General features: G+C 44.0%; 1 protein-coding gene across 1 annotated transcript in view; it reads left to right on the top strand.

Moving 5' to 3' along the window:
• The window catches only part of PTCH2 (patched 2), a 62,812-nt gene that overhangs the window by 23,359 nt on the left and 20,015 nt on the right, over positions 1–19,438 (top strand). Inside the window, exons 3-7 of the mRNA XM_082265258.1 lie at positions 9,165–9,354; positions 10,355–10,424; positions 10,724–10,815; positions 18,307–18,502; positions 18,799–18,920. Of these exons, the coding sequence (XP_082121384.1) occupies positions 9,165–9,354; positions 10,355–10,424; positions 10,724–10,815; positions 18,307–18,502; positions 18,799–18,920 (670 nt within the window). The remainder of the gene's footprint in view (positions 1–9,164; positions 9,355–10,354; positions 10,425–10,723; positions 10,816–18,306; positions 18,503–18,798; positions 18,921–19,438) is intronic.

The raw sequence follows: 19,438 nt of genomic DNA, 5'->3' as shown, positions 1-19,438 counted from the left end.
TTTTTTCTTTTTGTGTGTAGGTCTATGTTTGTCCCAAGCATTGTGATCCCACCCCTGCTACCAACTCTACAATAGGAACCGCCGGTTACTTAGCTAAGCCAATCATGGCCGCCTCTCTGATCCAACCAATCAGAATGTAGGGTTTAGGGTTTCTTCACTGTAAGAGCGGTAAGGATGTGGAATTCTCTTCCACAAGCAGTGGTATCAGCAGGGAGCATTGATAGTTTCAAAAAACTATTAGATGGGCACCTTAAAGACCACAACATACAGGGGTATACAATGTACAACATACAGGGGTATACAATGTACAACATACAGGGGTATACAATGTACAACATACAGGGGTATACAATGTACAACATACAGGAGTATACAATGTACAACATACAGGGGTATACAATGTACAACATACAGAGGTATACAATGTACAACATACAGGGGTATACAATGTACAACATACAGGAGTATACAATGTACAACATACAGGGGTATATAATGTACAACATACAGGAGTATACAATGTACAACATACAGGGGTATACAATGTACGGTTAACAGCAAACACACACACACATCATAGGTTGAACTGGATGGACTGATGTCTTTTTTCAACCTCACTAACTATGTAATTATATAAATATGTAACTATATAACTATATAACTATGTAACGTGAGCCTATTGTGGCGATGCAATTCACGTACTTTTGCACAAGTTCTGTACTCGTGACCTGGGATGAGTTAATGGTTCCCGTTGCTGCCCGGCTGGTATTTTCTTTCCCCCGGTCTTTGGCGCGGAGTGTATGCCAAGGCGGCGGTGTGTGCGCTGGCAGGGCCTCAGAGAGCCGTGGAAAGTGCATGTGTGTGGCTGTTATCACATCTGCTGCTGAAGGGAAACGTAACCGTAGGGTGGGAAGATTTCCTGTTTAAACATGACTGGGTGCGAGACCAGAAAAAAAAAAAAACCTGTGTTAACCCTTTCTGCTCCGCGCCTTCCACCCTCCCCACCCACCCCTTCGCTACGCCTTCCGCCAGTGGAATGCGCTGTTTATTTTGTGAGTAGGCCGGGATTGACAGATTTAATGCAGCAGCCGTATCCAAATATTGGGAATGTATAATGTTCCCCTCGCTTTATTTTTACTGGGTGCTGGGACTTCGCCGCCAAGGCCCTGTGGAAGTAAAGGAGTTAATGACGCAGGCAATCCAAACAGCGTAAGTCCAGGACTGGCCATATAAAAAAAAAAAACGGCGGCGTCCACCCATACCACACGCTTACCTGCCCGTTTTAAGACCTGCCGCGGGAGGTGAAATATGGCGCGGGCGCGCTCGCACGTGTGTGCTGGTTTCTGTCTCAGGAAATGTCAGCCATTCCTGAGCACCAGTCAACCGGCAGCGGATCCTGCGGCGGGCCGGGCCCCTCCGATTCATGCGCTGGCTGCAGCCAAAGGGCTCATTCATTAACAGTTGGCGTACCTTGGGCTGAGCGGCCTGTACCAACTTTTTGTCGCCAGGAGGGTTCCATGCTCTCCCGTAGCGGTTGGTGAGATTTTCTGATCTAAAGGTTGTCATACTTGTTACAATCTGACCATATAATCTTTGTAGAATCAACTTTAGAGTTACCAAAATTATGGAATGGGAGGACCTACCTAAACTATCCAATTCATTTGTAACCAATCAGGAAGGTTCCACGCTTTCCCGTAGCGGTTGGTTTGATTTTCTGACCTAAGGGTCGCCATACCTGTTACAAACTTTGTACAATGAACTTCAGATTTACCAACATTATGGAAAAGGAGGACCTACCTAAACTATCCAATTCAATCTGACCATACAATCTTTGTAGAATCAAATTTAGAGTTACCAAAATAATGGAATGGGAGGACCTACCTAAACTATCCAATTAATTTGTAACCAATCAGGAAGGTCCACGCTTTCCCGTAGCGGTTAGTTGGATTTTCTGACCTAAGGGTCGTCGCCATACCTATTACTATCTGACCATTCAGTCTTTGTACAATCAGTTTTAGATTTACCAAAATTATGGAATGGGGGGACCTACCTTAACCCTCCAATTATTTTGTAACCAATCAGGAAGGATCAACGGTTTCCCATAGCGGTTGGTTGGATTTGCTGACCTAAGGGTCGCCATAACTGTTACAATCTTACCATTCAATCTTTGTACAATCAGTTTTAGATTTACCAAAATTTTGGAATGGGAGGACCTACCTAAACTATCCAATTCTTTTGTAACCAATCAGGAAGGATCCACGCTTTCCCGTAGTGGTTGGTTGTATTTGTTGACCTAAAGGTTGCCATATCTGTTACAATCTGACCATACAATCTTTGTACAAACAATTTTAGATTTACCAACATTTTGGAATGGGAGGACCTACCTAAACTATGCAATTTGTAATTTGTATTCAGTCAGGCTCATAGCTTGTGGTAGATCTATTGCTTGGTCAGGAACAAAAGTGTACGCTTTCTCAACACTCACAGAAAACACGATCCCCTTTAGCAGACGTGCGGCGGTGTCAATAATTGTGATTTGGTGCGACGTGTTTTTGAAAAAGCGTACAAGACTTCTTTTCCGAGATTCTTGTGTATTGGGAAGCCCATTGCACCTGTATGGCGTGAACCTAGCCCTATGGGGATTGTACAGTCAGGTTGTAATGTATGTAGTGAGCTTGAGGCCTTTATTTTTTTGGTGTTTTTTTTTTTTTTTGAGCGTTTGTGTCCAGCATTTTTAAAGTCTTTTTTCACTTTGGTGTTTTTTTAATGAGCCAATGGAGAAAAGTATAATGTTTTATTATTTGTTGCTATTTATTTTATTTTTATTTTTTTGTAAGGGGTTAACGGTTTAGGGGTTAATTATTAAATATTTTTGTTAGGTTAGGGGTTAATAGGATTAAGATTTAATATTAGTCTTAGGGGTTAATATTAGGGTTAGGTTAGGATTTAAAATTAGTGTTAGGGTTTAATATTAGGATTTGAGGTTAATATTAGGGTTAGAGATTAGGGTTTAATATTAGGGTTAGGGGTTAATATTAGGGTTAAGGGTTGAGTATTAGGTTTTTTTTATTATTATTTAATTCATTTATTTTTATTATTTATTTTATTATATTTTATATCTCTTTTATTCTTTCATTATTTTTGTATTTTTTTTTATTTTTATATTAATTTATTAATATTTTTTTTCATTTAATTATTGCACTTATGCAGAAAAAAAGTATTAGGGTTAGGGGTTAATATTAGGGTAAAGGGTTGAGTATTAAGGGTTTTTAATTTATTTATTATTTAATTCATTTATTATTATTATTTATTTTATTATATTTTATATCTCTTTTATTCTTTCATTATTTTTGTATTTTTTTTATTTTTATATTAATATATTAATATTTTTTTTCATTTAATTATTGCATTTATGCAGAAAAAAAGTATTAGGGTTAGGGGTTAATATTAGGGTAAAGGGTTGAGTATTAAGGGTTTTTAATTTATTTATTATTTAATTAATTTATTATTATTATTTATTTTATTATATTTTATACCTCTTTTATTCTTTCATTATTTAGTTTTGTATTTTTTTATTTTTATATTAATTTATTAATATTTTTTTTTCATTTAAATATTGCATTTATGCAGAAAAAAAGTATTAGGGTTAGGGGTTAATATTAGGGTAAAGGGTTGAGTATTAAGGGTTTTTTATTTATTTATTATTTAATTATTTTATTTTTATTATATAGTTTATATCTCTTTTATTCTTTCATTATTTATTTATTTATTTATTTATTTTTATATTCATTTATTAACATTTTTTTCATGTAATTATTGCATTCGAGCAGAAAAACCCTCAAAAACGTGTGACAAAAACGCACTAAAACGCTCAAATCAAGCGTTTTTTATGCATTTCTCTATAGCAGGGATCTCAAACTGGTGGCCCTCCAGCTGTTGCAGAACTACAATTCCCATGATGCTGGCAGTTACAAACATGCCTCCCAAAGGACAGGAGCATGATGGGACTTGTAGTTTCGCAACAGCTGGTGGGCCACACTTTGGGCACCCATGCGCCTACACCTTGACCCATTGACTGCCAATGAGAAGGTCCAGTCTAGCTATAAATATGAATCCCATCTTCCTTGTTGGTAGGACATGCTGGGGGTTGTAGTCACATAACCATGCCAAATATTTCTGGCAGCTGATCTTTGCTAAACTCTCAAAAAAATGTGAAGGTTACACTGGAGACTTGGGCCCACTACCCGCTAGGTCTGTGTATTTATCACATTTATAGTGTGTGCTCCTCTGGTCTAGACTGATGTTCTCTATACAGCACTGCGGTATATGTCAGAGCTATATAAATGTATAATAATAATAATAATAATAGTGTGTGACTGTGGGGGGACATTAGAGTCTAAGCTCCTCTGGTACAGAGACTGATGTGAGTGTGGGGGAGGGGACATTAGAGTGTAAGCTACTCTGGTACAGAGACTGATGTGAGTGTGGGGGAGGGGACATTAGAGTGTAAGCTCTTCTGGTACAGAGACTGATGTGACTGTGGGGGAGGGGACATTAGAGTGTAAGCTCCTCTGGTACAGAGACTGATGTGACTGTGGGGGAGGGGACATTAGAGTGTAAGCTCCTCTGGTACAGAGACTGATGTGACTGTGGGGGAGGGGACATTAGAGTGTAAGCTCCTCTGGTACAGAGACTGATGTGACTGTGGGGGAGGGGACATTAGAGTGTAAGCTCCTCTGGTACAGAGACTGATGTGACCGTGGGGGAGGGGACATTGGAGTGTAAGCTCCTCTGGTACAGAGACTGATGTGACTGTGGGGGAGGGGACATTAGAGTGTTAGCTCCTCTGGTACAGAGACTGATGTGACTAGTTCAGTGATCTCTGTACAGCACTGCGGTATATGTCAGAGCTTTATAACCCAAGATGAATGTTTATGTTGAGATATACACTCATTGGGTGAGGAACTTCATGTCCCAGCATGACCAAAGTGCCATTGTCTGCTATGGGCAACCAACTCATCTACTACGGTTGCCAAACTGCCAATCCAATGGTTGCCGGGCCATGCTGAGACTTGTAGTTCTCCATCAGCTGGAGTCGTTTTGACCAATCTTGGTCTCTTTCTAGCCCACATTGTTTGCCATCCATGAAAACCCGATGTTATTTCTGGAGATTCCTCGTATTTGGGGTTTTGACCTTTCGTTCTTCGGTCTTGGACAATTAAACCTCTCTTTCCGTCCGGTCTGGGCTGTAGCCCCATCTTGCGTGGGAGTGTGTGTCTGCATCTCGCCGATGACTGTAACATTCGTCTAGTTCACATGGCGAGCAGATGACACAGCACCCTGGGTGGTCCAGATGGGTGAGGGAAGACAGTGGAGGGGGGGTTGATATTAGGCCCCTTGTAATTACTAAATTTCCTCCAATACAAACTTCTTCTTGTCTTCATGTCTATGGCTGTGAGAGGTGAAGCCATTGAACGGTTCCTGGTCTCCGGTGGTACATCTGGCCGCCTTTGGTGCCGTTTCAATATTTCAGGGTGACTTCAGTTGTCTTAAAACTCCTCAGTTATCCAGCCAGCTGCGGTGGCCAAAAACAGAGTTTCTTATGTATAAAATTCCAGCGCGACCTCATAAACTCTCATTCAGTTTCCGGTATCATTCCAGCTCCTTCCATAAATTCTGGGGCATGTTCCTCACACTCATTACAACTAAAGAAGTGGCTTGGAGACGCTACGAAACGTCATCCAAATTACAGAACAAGTCCAGAGTAATGTGACCACCTACTATTAGATAGACTATGGCCTGAATCAACGAGAACCTTCACGGGGATGACCTTGGCTTTAACCAATCCCTGCTTGAGCCAAACTGGAAAAAAGAACAGTTTTGGCTTTAGATATATGTTAAGATTAATTTTAATTTTGTCTCCAGGGGAAGAATGAGTTTCAAAGTGTACAACCAAAGGACTTAGTACGAAGGTTGCTGCAGGGGAGGACTGGGCCGGGGGGCAATTGCCTGATGCCCCGGCAAAGGGCTGCACCACTTCCGCTGCAGACAAGCCTAAAGGCTTCCCGGTGAAGAGGAGTAAAAAGTCTCCACCGGTGTCCTACCGTGTGCAGAATCAGGATGAAGACCGAGCACAGTGCACAAATCTTCAAATCTGGATCAACGAGAACCTTCACGGGGATGACCTTGGCTTTAACCAATCACTGCTTGAGCCGAACTGGAAAAAAGAACAGTTTTGGCTTTAGATATACGTCAAGATTCATTTTAATTTTGTCTCCAGAGGAAGAATGAGTCTCAAAGTGTACAACCAGAGGTCTTAATACCTAGGTTGCTGCAGTGGAGGATTGGGCTGGGGGGGGGGGGTTAATTGCCTGATGCCCCGTCAAAGGGCTGCACCACTTCCGCTGCAGACAAGCCTAAAGGCTTCCCGGTGAAGAGGAGTAAAAAGTCTCCACCGGTGTCCTACCGAGTGCAGAATCAGGATGAAGACAGCCTGGTCAATGTCAACCACTGGATATCTCCACCAATCCCAACCACCACTGTAAGCTCTGTAGCTGGGGTTTCAAACTGGTGGCCCTCCAGTTGTTGCAGAACTACAATTCCCATGAGGCATTGCAAGGTTGACAGTTACAAGCATGACTCCCATAGGCAGAGGCATGATGGGACTTTGTAGTTCCGTAATTCTGGGTAATTCAGCACACCTGGCCCTGGCTCCAAGGGGGTTACAGTGTATTGTACATTGTACTGTTTGCCGTACTAAATCCTGTATGATAATAATTACTGTAAGATTCTTTAATAATAAAAATACATATACCAATATACTCAGGAAGGAAAACAACGTAAAAGCATGACAATGTCTATCCACCACCAAACGCATGTCCATGAAAAGGGCGTGGTTTACGCGTTTCAATGGCTATGCCCTCTTCCTCAGAGCTGAGCACTGTGCCCTTTTGGTGGTGGATTGACATTGTCATGCTTTTACGTTGTTTTCCTTTGTGAGTATATTGGAATGTGTATTTTAATTATTAAAGAATCTTACAGTAATTATTATTATTATTATAATACAGGATTTATATAGCGCCAACAGTATACGCAGCGATTTACAACATAAGGGCAGAGAGTACAATTACAATCCAAGTAATGCGCTAGGCTGGGGCACCTCCTTCTTACTCTTGTCTTCTAGGAGGGAATGGCGCTTTTCAGGTGATTTTTTTAACGCAAAAGCGCTTCAAAAACTCCTCAGTGTGAAAGCAGCCTAATGGCTCATACTCACTGTAAGAAACTTTTGTGCGATTTTCGTATAGTGTGTACACAACTTTCTACAGCCAATTCTGACCTTTCTGAAAGAAAATTTCCGAAGGGAAAAGCTCCAAAATGTTTCTTGTACGGGAACAGAACGAACGATTTTTGTTTAATGAGCACCGTTTTCGTATGATTTTCATACGGGAAAAATCAGAACCGAAAGACTGCGCATGATCAGAAACAATAAACAACAAAAAAAAAAAAAAAGCCATTGTCACGCGAGAATTTTTGTATGAATTTTCCTTCATCGGTTCTGACTTGCTGTGAAACAACAACGAAAATCGGACAATCATTCACCCAATTTTCTTATAGCGTCTACCCCACTTTAGAGTTTGATATCAAAGTAGCCAAGCCTACCATTAAAAAAAATATATTTTTAAAACAAAAATATAAGTTTAAAAAAGTTGTGTAAAAAAAAAAAACATCAGTATGAATCTTTCAGCGCACCAAATGATGGCCCAAAAGTTATTAAAAAGTTTTAGTATCGAAGACTTTGTTGCAAAATTTTACCAAAATTTTCAAAACAACGTCAGGTGAGTGTAATTCGCAGTCACGTTTTCCTCAGGATCCTTCCCAGATACTGAGCTTTATAGAGTTGCGCAGCTGGGAACGCGGCGTGTTTACTATGTGTGTAATCTGTCAGTCCCCGCAAGCGGTCGCCCCCCCCCCCCCCCCAACAGGTGCTCCTATAACTTAAACTTGTCACCGGCCTCATTTGGGGAAAAAAGCGGTTCACCTCTAGCGGCTCCTCTTCCTCCCATCTTCCTAGGCATCTCGCTGTTTGAAGTTGAGTCTCCTCGGTCCCCCTGCCTCCTCTTTTCATGTCTGTTCTCTGGGTTAATTAGGGAGTTGAAATTCCTCAGCCTCTCTCAATGGGCTTTGAAGCCCCAGATGGACCCGCGCTGCTTCAAATTAGCACTAATGACGAGAAACTTTCTTTCTTCCTCACAAAGTTCGCAAGCGGAGGACTGAATACCCGGGTGATGCGGTTCCCATAGTCTTGACAGTTCATTATGACAGGCACGTTTTAACCCGCTTCCTACCGGGAGATATTGTGAGGTCCCGTCGCAAGGAGCTGCTTCGCCCCGTGGCCAGAGGGAAACGTTTCATAGTAGGACACTGGAGAGATGTAGGGATCAACATTTTCTTACAGCGATTTATCAATCTGCTTATTCTTATTAACCAGAATCCTCTTGGGTGGTGCTCCCTCTAAGGCCTGATGGTTGTGTGCAAAAGCATGCTGGGATTTCTGGTTCCTTGTGCTCGATGTACTAATAGATGTAGAGAAGGAAAAGTATCCTATAAGCTGAACATCGCTGCAAGCCCACTGTAAAGGAGTATGTGGCACCCTCAGCCAGGGCTCCAACCAAGGCCGGGACAAGGGGTGGGCCGGAGGGGCTGGGCGCAATGGTTTTTTGCAGGGATGGGGGGTGCCCTGACCCTAACCCTAAGGGAAGGGGGGGCGGTTTGGCATCTCTGCCCTGGGCACTGGATGACCTTGTCCCGGCAGTGGCTCCAACCCCAATGCATTTTGCTCCACCTCCCCTGGAGCTTAATAATGGGGAATAATAGATGTATAGAAGCTGTATGTGTGTTAACACCTGGTCTTTCTCATTTCTTCTCTAGCCGGGATGTAGAGAAGCTGTACGTGTGTTAACACCTGGTCTTTCTCATTTCTTCTCTAGCCAGGATGTAGAGAAGCTGTACGTGTGTTAACACCTGGTCTTTCTCATTTCTTCTCTAGCCAGGATGTAGAGAAGCTGTACGTGTGTTAACACCTCGTCTTTGTCATTTCTTCTCTAGCCGGGATGTAGAGAAGCTGTACGTGTGTTAACACCTGATCTTTCTCATTTCTTCTCTAGCCGGGAGCCGAGTTAGCCAGGAGCTCCGGTACACAAAGGAAAAGCTGGGTGAGGAATCGGTCTACACGTCTCAAATGCTGATCCAGACTCCAAAGAAGGAAGGGGAGAATGTACTGACTCAGGAAGCCATGATGATCCACCTGAACGCAGCGCTGGCCGCCAGCAAAGTGCAGGTCTCCATGTATGGAAAGTAAGTTGGCCAGTTTCGGAGGCTTGGTGGGATTTTGGGGTTTTAATGAACACACAGATATGGCATTCTGTATCTGTTCTGATATCAGTGGTAGATGTCTGTTAGCGGTAGGCATGGCCAGTATTTCCTCGGATTCAGGTTCCTCCATTAAAGAGTAAAAAAAAAATCTTCAGCCCATGTAACTTTCTTTAAAATTCAGTATGGCAACCTGGAGGTGCTATGTATACCCCTGGTGTATGGGCCGCCCACAAAAATATTGTTTCCTGCTTGTGTGATTGGCTCATTGATTTCCCCAGAAGTCTACACTAAGATACAAGTCAAATTTTAGGCATCCCCTGTAATACCAGTTTCAGTTTTGGCACCCCCAAAGGTTAAATGCTACTCCTAAAGGGGTGTAGACCCTGCAGCTTTTCTCATTTGAGAGCTGAACCAGACCCTTTCTTTCACAAACCTCAGGCTTCTCCTATTCACAAACCCAAGACCCCTTCCTTTCGCAAACCTCAGACCCCTCCTATTTACAAACCTCAGACCCCTCCCATTCGCAAACCTCAGACAATTCCCGTTCTGGAACCAGATCCTCTCATTCAGAAACCCCAGATCTCTCCCATTCACAAACCCCAGATCTTTCCCATTCACAAACCTCAGACCCCTCCCATTCTGGAATCAGACCCCTCCCATTCACAAACCTCAGACATATCCCATTCAGAATCAGTCTGCAGAGGACATGCTTAAACAGCCATTTCTTCAGAGCAACAAAATTTAGCAATCTGCAAGAAAATTAGTTAAATTCCGTGCAATGTACATAGATCAACCAGACAGTGAGGTTTTAAAAAAAGAAAAGTAGAGTTACACTTTAACATGGCTCTTCTAAGCATGGCACCCTCTTATACTTTCCTACAAGTACTACTCTAAAGGATCTCCGATGCTTCACAACTTCTCGGGTGGGAACAGAAGTATCTCAATCTTCCAGGAACATCATCTATATATCTTTGTCTTACAGGTCATGGGATCTGAACAAGATTTGCTACAAGTCTGGTGTGCCGATTATCGAGAACGGGATGATTGAGAGGGTAAGTGGTCGGGAACAGCAATGCTCTTCTTTTATACCCCCAGGAACATTGCTGGCTGTTCAGCCATTATAGAGTTTTTTTTTCATAACAACTTCCAAATATGCAGGGTTCTTACCCAGAGTTTCACACTTGACCATTTTTTAGAGCTTTAGCTGGAATTTTTGGTTTATATGAGTTCTTTTTTTATCTCTCTGTAAAGAATTTGAAGGATAGGCGTTCTTCTTTATTGGTTAACCTAACTTGGCTTTCGCAACATACCGTATTTGTTTAATCGTCTGTATTCATGGTTTTTCTAACAGATGATCGAAAAACTGTTCCCTTGTGTGATCGTCACCCCACTGGACTGCTTCTGGGAAGGGTCACAACTACAAGGAGGCTCTGCCTACTTACCGTAAGTAAACCCACATCCTTCCCTGTTTAGAATTGTGCGCATGTACGGTATCATATGGTCAAAACGCAATGTTCACCATTATAATGGCAGTAAACCATGCCTGTGTATTGTGTGTTGAAACAGCCACTTTTAGTCTCTATCGTAAGCGTAGAGCAGGATGACAACGCAGGAGCACAATTGGGAGACGGGGACAGAACGTTGTCACCCAATAACAAGAAGTGCCTGAACAAAGATTTTAATGGCAGAATCACTAGAGATTGCATTATTGAAAGCTGTAGATTGGGTTTACATCTACTTTAATTGGGTTCTAGGGATAAAATAAGCCGGGTTTCCTGTCTCACCTGATAATTAGATTAATTTCTGCCATGCATCCAATGGGTCGTTCATTTTTTAGTTCCCCAAACTAAACACAATGGGTTGAACAAGGATCTAAAATGGTTTTGGTCTCCTCGCCAAAGATCTGTTGGACTTCTTCTGTTACACCCCAGATATCGTTGGCACCCACAATCTCCCCCCCCCCCATCTCAGATCATGCCCTTCCACCATCCTGTCTAAGCCTATGTCAGTTAGTCAGCCGTACACTGGGAATGGTTTTGGTCTCCTCGCCAAAGACCCGTTGGACATCCTCTGTTGTACCCCAGATATCGTTGGCACCCACAATTCCCCCCCCCCCCCAGTCTCAGATCTTGCCCTTCTACCATCCTGTCTAAGCCAATGTCAGTTAGTTAGCCATTCACTGGCAACGGTTTTGGTCTCCTAGCTAAAGACCTGTTGGACTTTTTCTGTTGCACCCCAGATATTAAAGGCACCCACAATCTCCCCTCCCCCCCCCAGTCTCAGCTTGCGCCCTTCAACCACCGTGTCCAAGCTAACATCAGTTAGTCCACCATTCATTGGGGATGGTTTTGGTCTCCTTGCTAAAGACCGGTTGGATTTTCTCTGTTGCGCCCCCAGATATCATTGGCGCCTGGAATCCCCCATCCTGCCCCGGATCTCGTCCTTCAGACATCTTGTCCAATCTAACGTCTGTTAGTCAGCCATTCACTGGGAACGGTTTTGGTCCTCCTGCCAAAGGCCCATTGGACTTCTTCTGTTGCACCCCAGATATTGATGGAACCCACAAACACCCCACCCCGTCTGAGATCTTGCCCTTCAGCTATGTTGTCCAAGCTAATGTCAGTTAGTCAGCCATTCATTGGAAATGGTTTTGGTCTCCTTGCCAAGAGCAGTTGAATTTCCTCTTTTGCACCCCCCAGATATCATTGGCGCCTAAAACCCCACACCCCATCCCAGATCTTGCCCCTTGAGCCATCTTGTCCAAGCTAATGTCACTTAGACAGCCATTCACTGGGAATGGTTTTGGTCTCCTTACTAAAGACCAGTTGGACTTCTTCTGTTGCAACCCCAGATATCGTTGGTGTCCCCTTCATCTCAGATTCCGCCCTCCAGCCATCTTGACCAAGCTAACGTCACCTTATACCTTCCAGGCCACCCTGCCTCGTTCTCTGTCCTGCCAATTATGTGTCTATTAAGGCCGAGGGACTGCGGAGAAGAGTGGAGGGTTTTTTTTTTTGACGAGGGGAGGGTAAGTGGAGGGGGGGGGGAGGGAGGGAAGAGAAGATGGAAGCTGGGACAAAAGCCTCCATTCTTTCTGTTTACAAGTGTGTTTATCTATATGGGGCCCAGGCCGAGCTGCTGCTTTGTCAGCAAATGGTAACACAGTGTATTCTCATGCTAATGATCCAGTAAATAGCAGGCAGTTGCTAAACAAATTGAAATGCTGCCATTATTCAGAGTCCGGCTGGAATAAAGAACGAGGCAGAGAGAGAGAGAGAGAGAGAGGGGGTACTGCAAGAAGGAGAGAGGGGACGCTGCACTGACCGCTGCGTCAGTTTGATGGGTTTCTACCCCGTCCCCATCAAAAATTAACAAAAAAATTTAAAAAATACAAAGAAGTAAAATGCGGACTTCTAATTTATTCTGTTTTTGGGCGTTCATGCAGTGCAAACCGAAAGCCCTCTGACCAACAAGGTACTACAAGTCCCAACTTTTTCTTCCAGGGCCTGCTTAGACTTGTAGTCCAAAAGCAAAGGAGATCTTGCCCCGAAGAGAATTTGAAAATGGTGGCAGTAGGCCTGGCAACCTGTAATTCTTTTTTAAAATTTTTTTGATTTTTCGTGAGGGTCGCTCTGTTCCCCTTCTTCCGCTTCAGTTCAGCCCTGGGGATCTCTCCCTCTTTTTTTTTTTTATAAGCGAGAGGCAGAGAGAGTGAAGCCCGCTCAACAAAGGAGCAGCAATGTGTGCGATAAACAAAAGAGGCGAGTTGGCTTCAGTGAAGCAAGAAAGGGCAGATAAAGGGGCTTCACTGTGGAAGCAGCCGCTTGGTATGTGGGAATCCTGCGAGAAGCGGGGCCTTGTTTTTCTAGCCAGTTTTAATGAATTATGGCACTGCCCCCTCCCTCGCCCAGCAAAATGTGTGTGTGTGCGTGCGCTTGTGTGTCCCCTTTTCTCTAGACATTATGTCCCTCTCGCAGAGATCCAATTCTCTCGTTGGCTTCGGACCCGGGGACCGCCGTTCCCCCGAATTTTCTGCTGTTTTGAACCTTGTACTGGGGGGATGTTTTGGATGATGGGTAAGCTTGGTGAATGAGGGACCCCTGCCTCTTGGTGCACGTTACCTCTCATTCTCCTCTGCGGACCTCCTTCCCCCTCCCGTCTCCCCCCTCGTTCACCTCTTTTTATCAGGGGGCTTGAGAAAACACAGAACCTTCTCCTGAGGGGTCATCACATCTTTTGGAGGAGAAGAAATGGGAATTTCTCAGCTTCCAAAGAAGGGGGACGCAGAGACCCGTACTCTCTCTAAGCCAGTTGTTTGGGGGGCCCGAAAACGGGCACTGGAGCCCCCTTTTCATGAGGCAAGATTGTATTACTCAGTTTAACCCATTCAGGACCAGGAGGAGGGTTGACTCATCACGGGGGCTGCTGGATCCATAGATGGAGCCCACATTGCCCTGGGCTACAGCCTCTATGTACAGCGCCACATTTAATGATGGTGCTATGCCATTGGTCCGTCATTACCATATCTAGCCTTCACTAGTCTGGCTTACTCAATATAAGCTAAACAGGATGCTTCATACTTAAGATTTATAAAAGGTGTCCCACCCTTGAAAGATTTCCCCTCTCTACCTGTTCTGGTGACAACTCAGAATTTTACATTTTCCCATCACATTCAGTCTTAGGGTTGGAGTGGGAAAGGTGCAGAATGCTCTTCAAAATGAATACTAAGAAAAGGTGTTCCCCTCAAAAGATTTCCCCTCTATTCCTGTTCTGGTGACAACTCAAAAATTTGGATTTTCCCATCATATTCAGTCTTAGGGTTGGAGTGGGAAAGGTGTGGAATGCTCTTCAAAATGTATTCCAAAGAAAAGGTGTCCCCCTTGAAAGATTTGCCCTCTATTCCTGTTCTGGTGACAACTCAAAAATGTGGATTTTCCCATCATATTCAGTCTTAGGGTTGGAGTGGGAAAGGTGCGAAATTCTCTTCAAAATGTATTCCAAAGAAAAGGTGTCCCCCCTTGAAAGATTTTCTCTCTACTTGTTCTGGTGACAACTCAGACTTTTGGATTTTCCCATCATATTCAGTCTTAGGGTTAGAGTGGGAAAGGTGCAGAATTCTCTTCAAAATGTATTCTAAGAAAAGGTGTCCCCCATGAAAGATTTCCCCTCTATTCCTGTTCTGGTGACAATTCAGAATTTTGGATTTTCCCATCATATTCTTAGGGTTGAAAAGGTGCGGAATGCTCTTCAAAATGTATTCTAATACATTTATTCAGAGAAATTTCATTCTAATACATTTTTTATTGAAGTTTTATCATTTAAAAAGACGGCAAAATACTTGGGATTGGCCAAGGGCACAGCCACAGACCTGGAACATTACTACCCAAAAAGTAACAATATGGCCACATTGGTTTTATTACCTAAAGATGGGATATTTTAACCCATTATTGGGGCAACCCAATGGCCAAGTCATTGCCAAGGAGAGCAGTAGGTTATGAGTCTCAGGACAAGAGAGAAAGTGGAGGCATGGGGGAGGAGAAGAAAAGGGCAGATCAGGGGTAAGGGGGATTAGGACTTCGGGGCTGGGCAAACCCCACTAAAATCTCGAAAGCATCCAAGAGTGGATGATAAATTGTCAATAGAGAGCAATCAAAATCATAAGATAGGCAGTTATCCATGCGTCCCAAACATAGAGTTCCCCAGTATGGCCGCCATTTTTTTCATTGGTTAAGTTATTCAGAGAGATTTATGTAGTCTTCTGTCCTAATGGGAATATTTCTTTCCCAAACTCTAATTTTTAAAGCATCCAAGAGTGGATGATAAATTGTCAATAGAGAGCAATCAAAATCATAAAATAGGCAGTTATCGATGGGTCCCAAACTTTCATAGAGTTCCCCAGTATGGCCGCCATTTTTTTTTTTAATTGGTTAAGTTATTCAGAGAGATTTATGCAGTCTTCTGTCCCAATGGGAATATTTCTTTCCTAAACTCTAATTTTTAAAGTATCCAAGAGTGGATGATAAATTGTCAATAGAGAGCAATCAAAATCATAAGATAGGCAGTTATTGATGGGTCCCAAACTTTCATAGAGTTCCCCAATATGGCCGTCAAATTGTCAATAGAGAGCAGTCAAAATCATAGGATAGGCAGTTATCCATGGGTCCCAAAGTTTCATAGAGTTCCCCAGTATGGCCGCCATTTTTTTTATTTTCATTGGTTAAGTTATTCAGAGTGATTTGTGTAGTCTTCTCTCCCAATGGGAATATTTCTTTCCTAAACTCAAATTTTTAAAGCATCCAAGAGTGGATAATAAATTGCCAATAGAGAGCAATCAAAATCATAAGATAGGCAGTTATCGATGGGTCCCAAACTTTCATAGAGTTCCCCAGTATGGCCGCCATTTTTTTTTCATTGGTTAAGTTATTCAGATAGATTTATGTAGACTTCTGTCCCAATCGGAATATTTGTTTCCTAAATTCTAATTTTAGATACAACTGATGTTCTCACAAACATGTACAGCCTTCAGCGGACAATGATTCTTTTATAAATTGGAAGATTCCATATCTGGTTAGAATGGTAATGAGGCAGCATTTTCCTACCCACCACTGATTTCCTGTGCACTAAGCCCTAAAACATCCCTAAAAAAAAAAAAAAAAAAAAAGATACCAATTGTCACTTTTTAGCCTAAAATGGCAGCGAACACAAAGCAATACAATATATCAGAAACGTTCGACACATATGTATCATTGATTGGTTTAGGTGTGCTGCTCCTTTAATGGACGGCCGTTAGCCTGGCGGGATTGTTCCCATTTGGACAGTCCGGCATCAGATCCGGAGGAATCCCCTTCCCCTCCTGATAATGTCTTATTCTCAGGCATCCAAGCGACCCCCGCGTTCTCGCATCCCCTTTACCCAGAGTGCCTTGCGGGCTCCCCAGCTCTATCAAGATGTTACGGAGTCGCTGTTAATTGGCCTGACTTGCGCTGCGCGCTGAAGTAATGGCAGCACACAGCTTTGTTCCTCTGTGTAACAGGATAATACATGCTCTTTTTCTCGGGCATCTGGCACGCCTCGCTGGTTAAGGGGGGATCCGGCCCCCGGGAGCAAACTCCCATCCTGCGAGGTGAAGGGGAGCGAGCGACAGCAGCATTTCAATAACAAAGAGAGATTTAATATCAATTTTTTTTTTTCCTTCACCTCAACTTCCCTCTTAAGTGCTTAAAGTGGAATGTAAACAGTCTGGGTGTCAGCTGCGGTCCCGTGCCTCCATTATCTGCTGAGTTCTGGGTTTAGGACAACCAGTCCTTTAAAGGTTATATATGTGATCATTGGGAATCTTAACAGTAATATGGCACCAACGTATTCCAGAGCAGTTCCTGGAGAGCGTAAGACACATTCACATCAGTCTCTGGACCAGAGGAGCTTACACTCTAATGTCCCCTCCCCCCACAGTCACATCAGCCTCTGTACCAGAGGAGCTTACACTCTAATGTCCCTCCCCCACAGTCACATCAGTCTCTGTACCAGAGGAGCTTACACTCTAATGTCCCTCCCCCACAGTCACATCAGTCTCTGTACCAGAGGAGCTTACACTCTAATGTCCCTCCCCCACAGTCACATCAGTCTCTGCACCAGAGGAGCTTACACTCTAATGTCCCCTCCCCCACAGTCACACACTATTATTATTATACATTTATATAGCTGTGACATATACCGCAGTGCTTTACAGAGATCACTGAGCCAATCACATCAGTCTCTGTACCAGAGGAGCTTACACTCTAATGTCCCCTCCCCCACAGTAACATCAGTCTCTGTACCAGAGGAGCTTACACTCTAATGTCCCCTCCCCCCACAGTCACATCAGCCTCTGTACCAGAGGAGCTTACACTCTAATGTCCCCTCCCCCACAGTCACATCAGTCTCTGTAGCAGAGGAGCTTACACTCTAATGTCCCCTCCCCCTACAGTCACACCAGTCTCTGTACCAGAGGAGCTTACACTCTAATGTCCCCTCCCCCACAGTCACATCAGTCTCTGTAGCAGAGGAGCTTACACTCTAATGTCCCCTCCCCCCACAGTCACATCAGTCTCTGTACCAGAGGAGCTTACACTCTAATGTCCCCTCCCCCCACAGTCACATCAGCCTCTGTACCAGAGGAGCTTACACTCTAATGTCCCCTCCCCCACAGTCACATCAGTCTCTGTAGCAGAGGAGCTTACACTCTAATGTCCCCTCCCCCTACAGTCACACCAGTCTCTGTACCAGAGGAGCTTACACTCTAATGTCCCCTCCCCCACAGTCACATCAGTCTCTGTAGCAGAGGAGCTTACACTCTAATGTCCCCTCCCCCCACAGTCACATCAGTCTCTGCACCAGAGGAGCTTACACTCTAATGTCCCCCTCCCCCACAGTCACATCAGTCTCTGCACCAGAGGAGCTTACACTCTAATGTCCCCTCCCCCACAGTCACACACTATTATTATTATACATTTATATAGTTCTGACATATACCGCAGTGCTGTACAGAGATCACTGAGCCAATCACATCGGTCTCTGTACCAGAGGAGCTTACACTCTAATGTCCCCTCCCCCCACAGTCACATCATTCGCTGTACCAGAGGAGCTTACAATCTAATGTCCCCTCCCCCACAGTCACATCAGTCTCTGTACCAGAGGAGCTTACACTCTAATGTCCCCTCCCCCCACAGTCACATCAGTCTCTGCACCAGAGGAGCTTACACTCTAATGTCCCCTCCCCCCACAGTCACATCAGTCTCTGCACCAGAGGAGCTTACACTCTAAGCCTGATCATGCTTTCCTCTAACAGCAGCATTTCCCCAGAATCCGGTGCCGCCTTTTATTGATTCAGTGCAGTCTCCCCTGCATAGAGATATTTCAGTGAAAATAACTTAGATGATTTTTTTTTTGTTTCAGGGGAAGGCGGGACATCCAGTGGACAAACTTGGACCCAATCCAGCTCATGGAGGAGCTCGGGCAGTTCACCAGCCTGGACGGCTTCAAAGAAATGCTGGACAAGGCGGAAGTGGGACAGGCGTACATGGAACGTCCGTGTCTCGACCCTACCGACTCTGAATGCCCAGACAGCGCCCCCAACAAGAAGTCCCAAAAGGTGAGTCTATTGAAATGACGGGGGAAGGGGTTACGATAAGGGGATCCCCAGGAACTGGCAGTCCCACCGTGCCAGGAACAGTTAGCACTCAAGGCCGTCCTGAATTAGCACTCCTTTTACTGCCCCCTTCCTGCTGAAGCACCTAAGCTGGCTGCCTCTCCTGCCTTCCCCTCGGCCCGGTTCTGGTCCCACTGTGCCCCGGTAGGACCGCAATATCTGATGGACCTTTTGGATTTCCTTGTTTGTTCAATTTATTATAATCCTATTTCTAAGTTTTATGAATTCTTCTCCTCTAGAGCCCGGATATCGTCGCCACTCTCCAGAACGGCTGTCACGGCTTTTCAAAGAAGTTTATGTACTGGCAGAAGGATCTCATCATGGGCGGGATGGCGAAAGGAGCAAATGGAGAGCTGAAGAGGTATGAGGCATATTGTGTTTAACCAGTGCCAAATCTGTACAATCTGGTGCCAAATATGTGCAATCTGGTACCAAAACTGTACAACCTGATGCCATATCTGTATAATCTTGTTCCAATTGTGTGCAATGTGATGCCAAATCTGTATATTTGTGTGCCAAATTTGTGCAATTTGGGGACTAATCTGTACAATCTGCTGCCAAATCTGTATAATCTGGTGCCAATTCTGTGCAATCTGGTGGCAAATCTGTGCAACCTGGTGCCACATATGCATAATCTGGTCCAGGACTTTACAATTTGATGCCAGATCTGTATTATCTTGTTCCAATTCTGTGCAATCTGGTGCCAAATCTGTGCAATCTGGTGCCACATCTGTGTAATGTGGTGCAAATTCTGTGCAATTTGATGCCAGATCTGTATAATCTTGTTCCAATTCTGTGCAATCTGGTGCCACATCTGTGCAATCTGGTGCCAAATCTGTATATTCTGGTGTCAGTTCTGTGCAATCTGGTTCCAATTTT

This window comes from Pelophylax lessonae, assembly GCF_965119305.1.
Source record: "Pelophylax lessonae genome assembly, chromosome: 8".
Lineage (NCBI taxonomy): Eukaryota > Metazoa > Chordata > Amphibia > Anura > Ranidae > Pelophylax > Pelophylax lessonae.
This window is presented reverse-complemented; position numbering and strand designations above follow the sequence as displayed.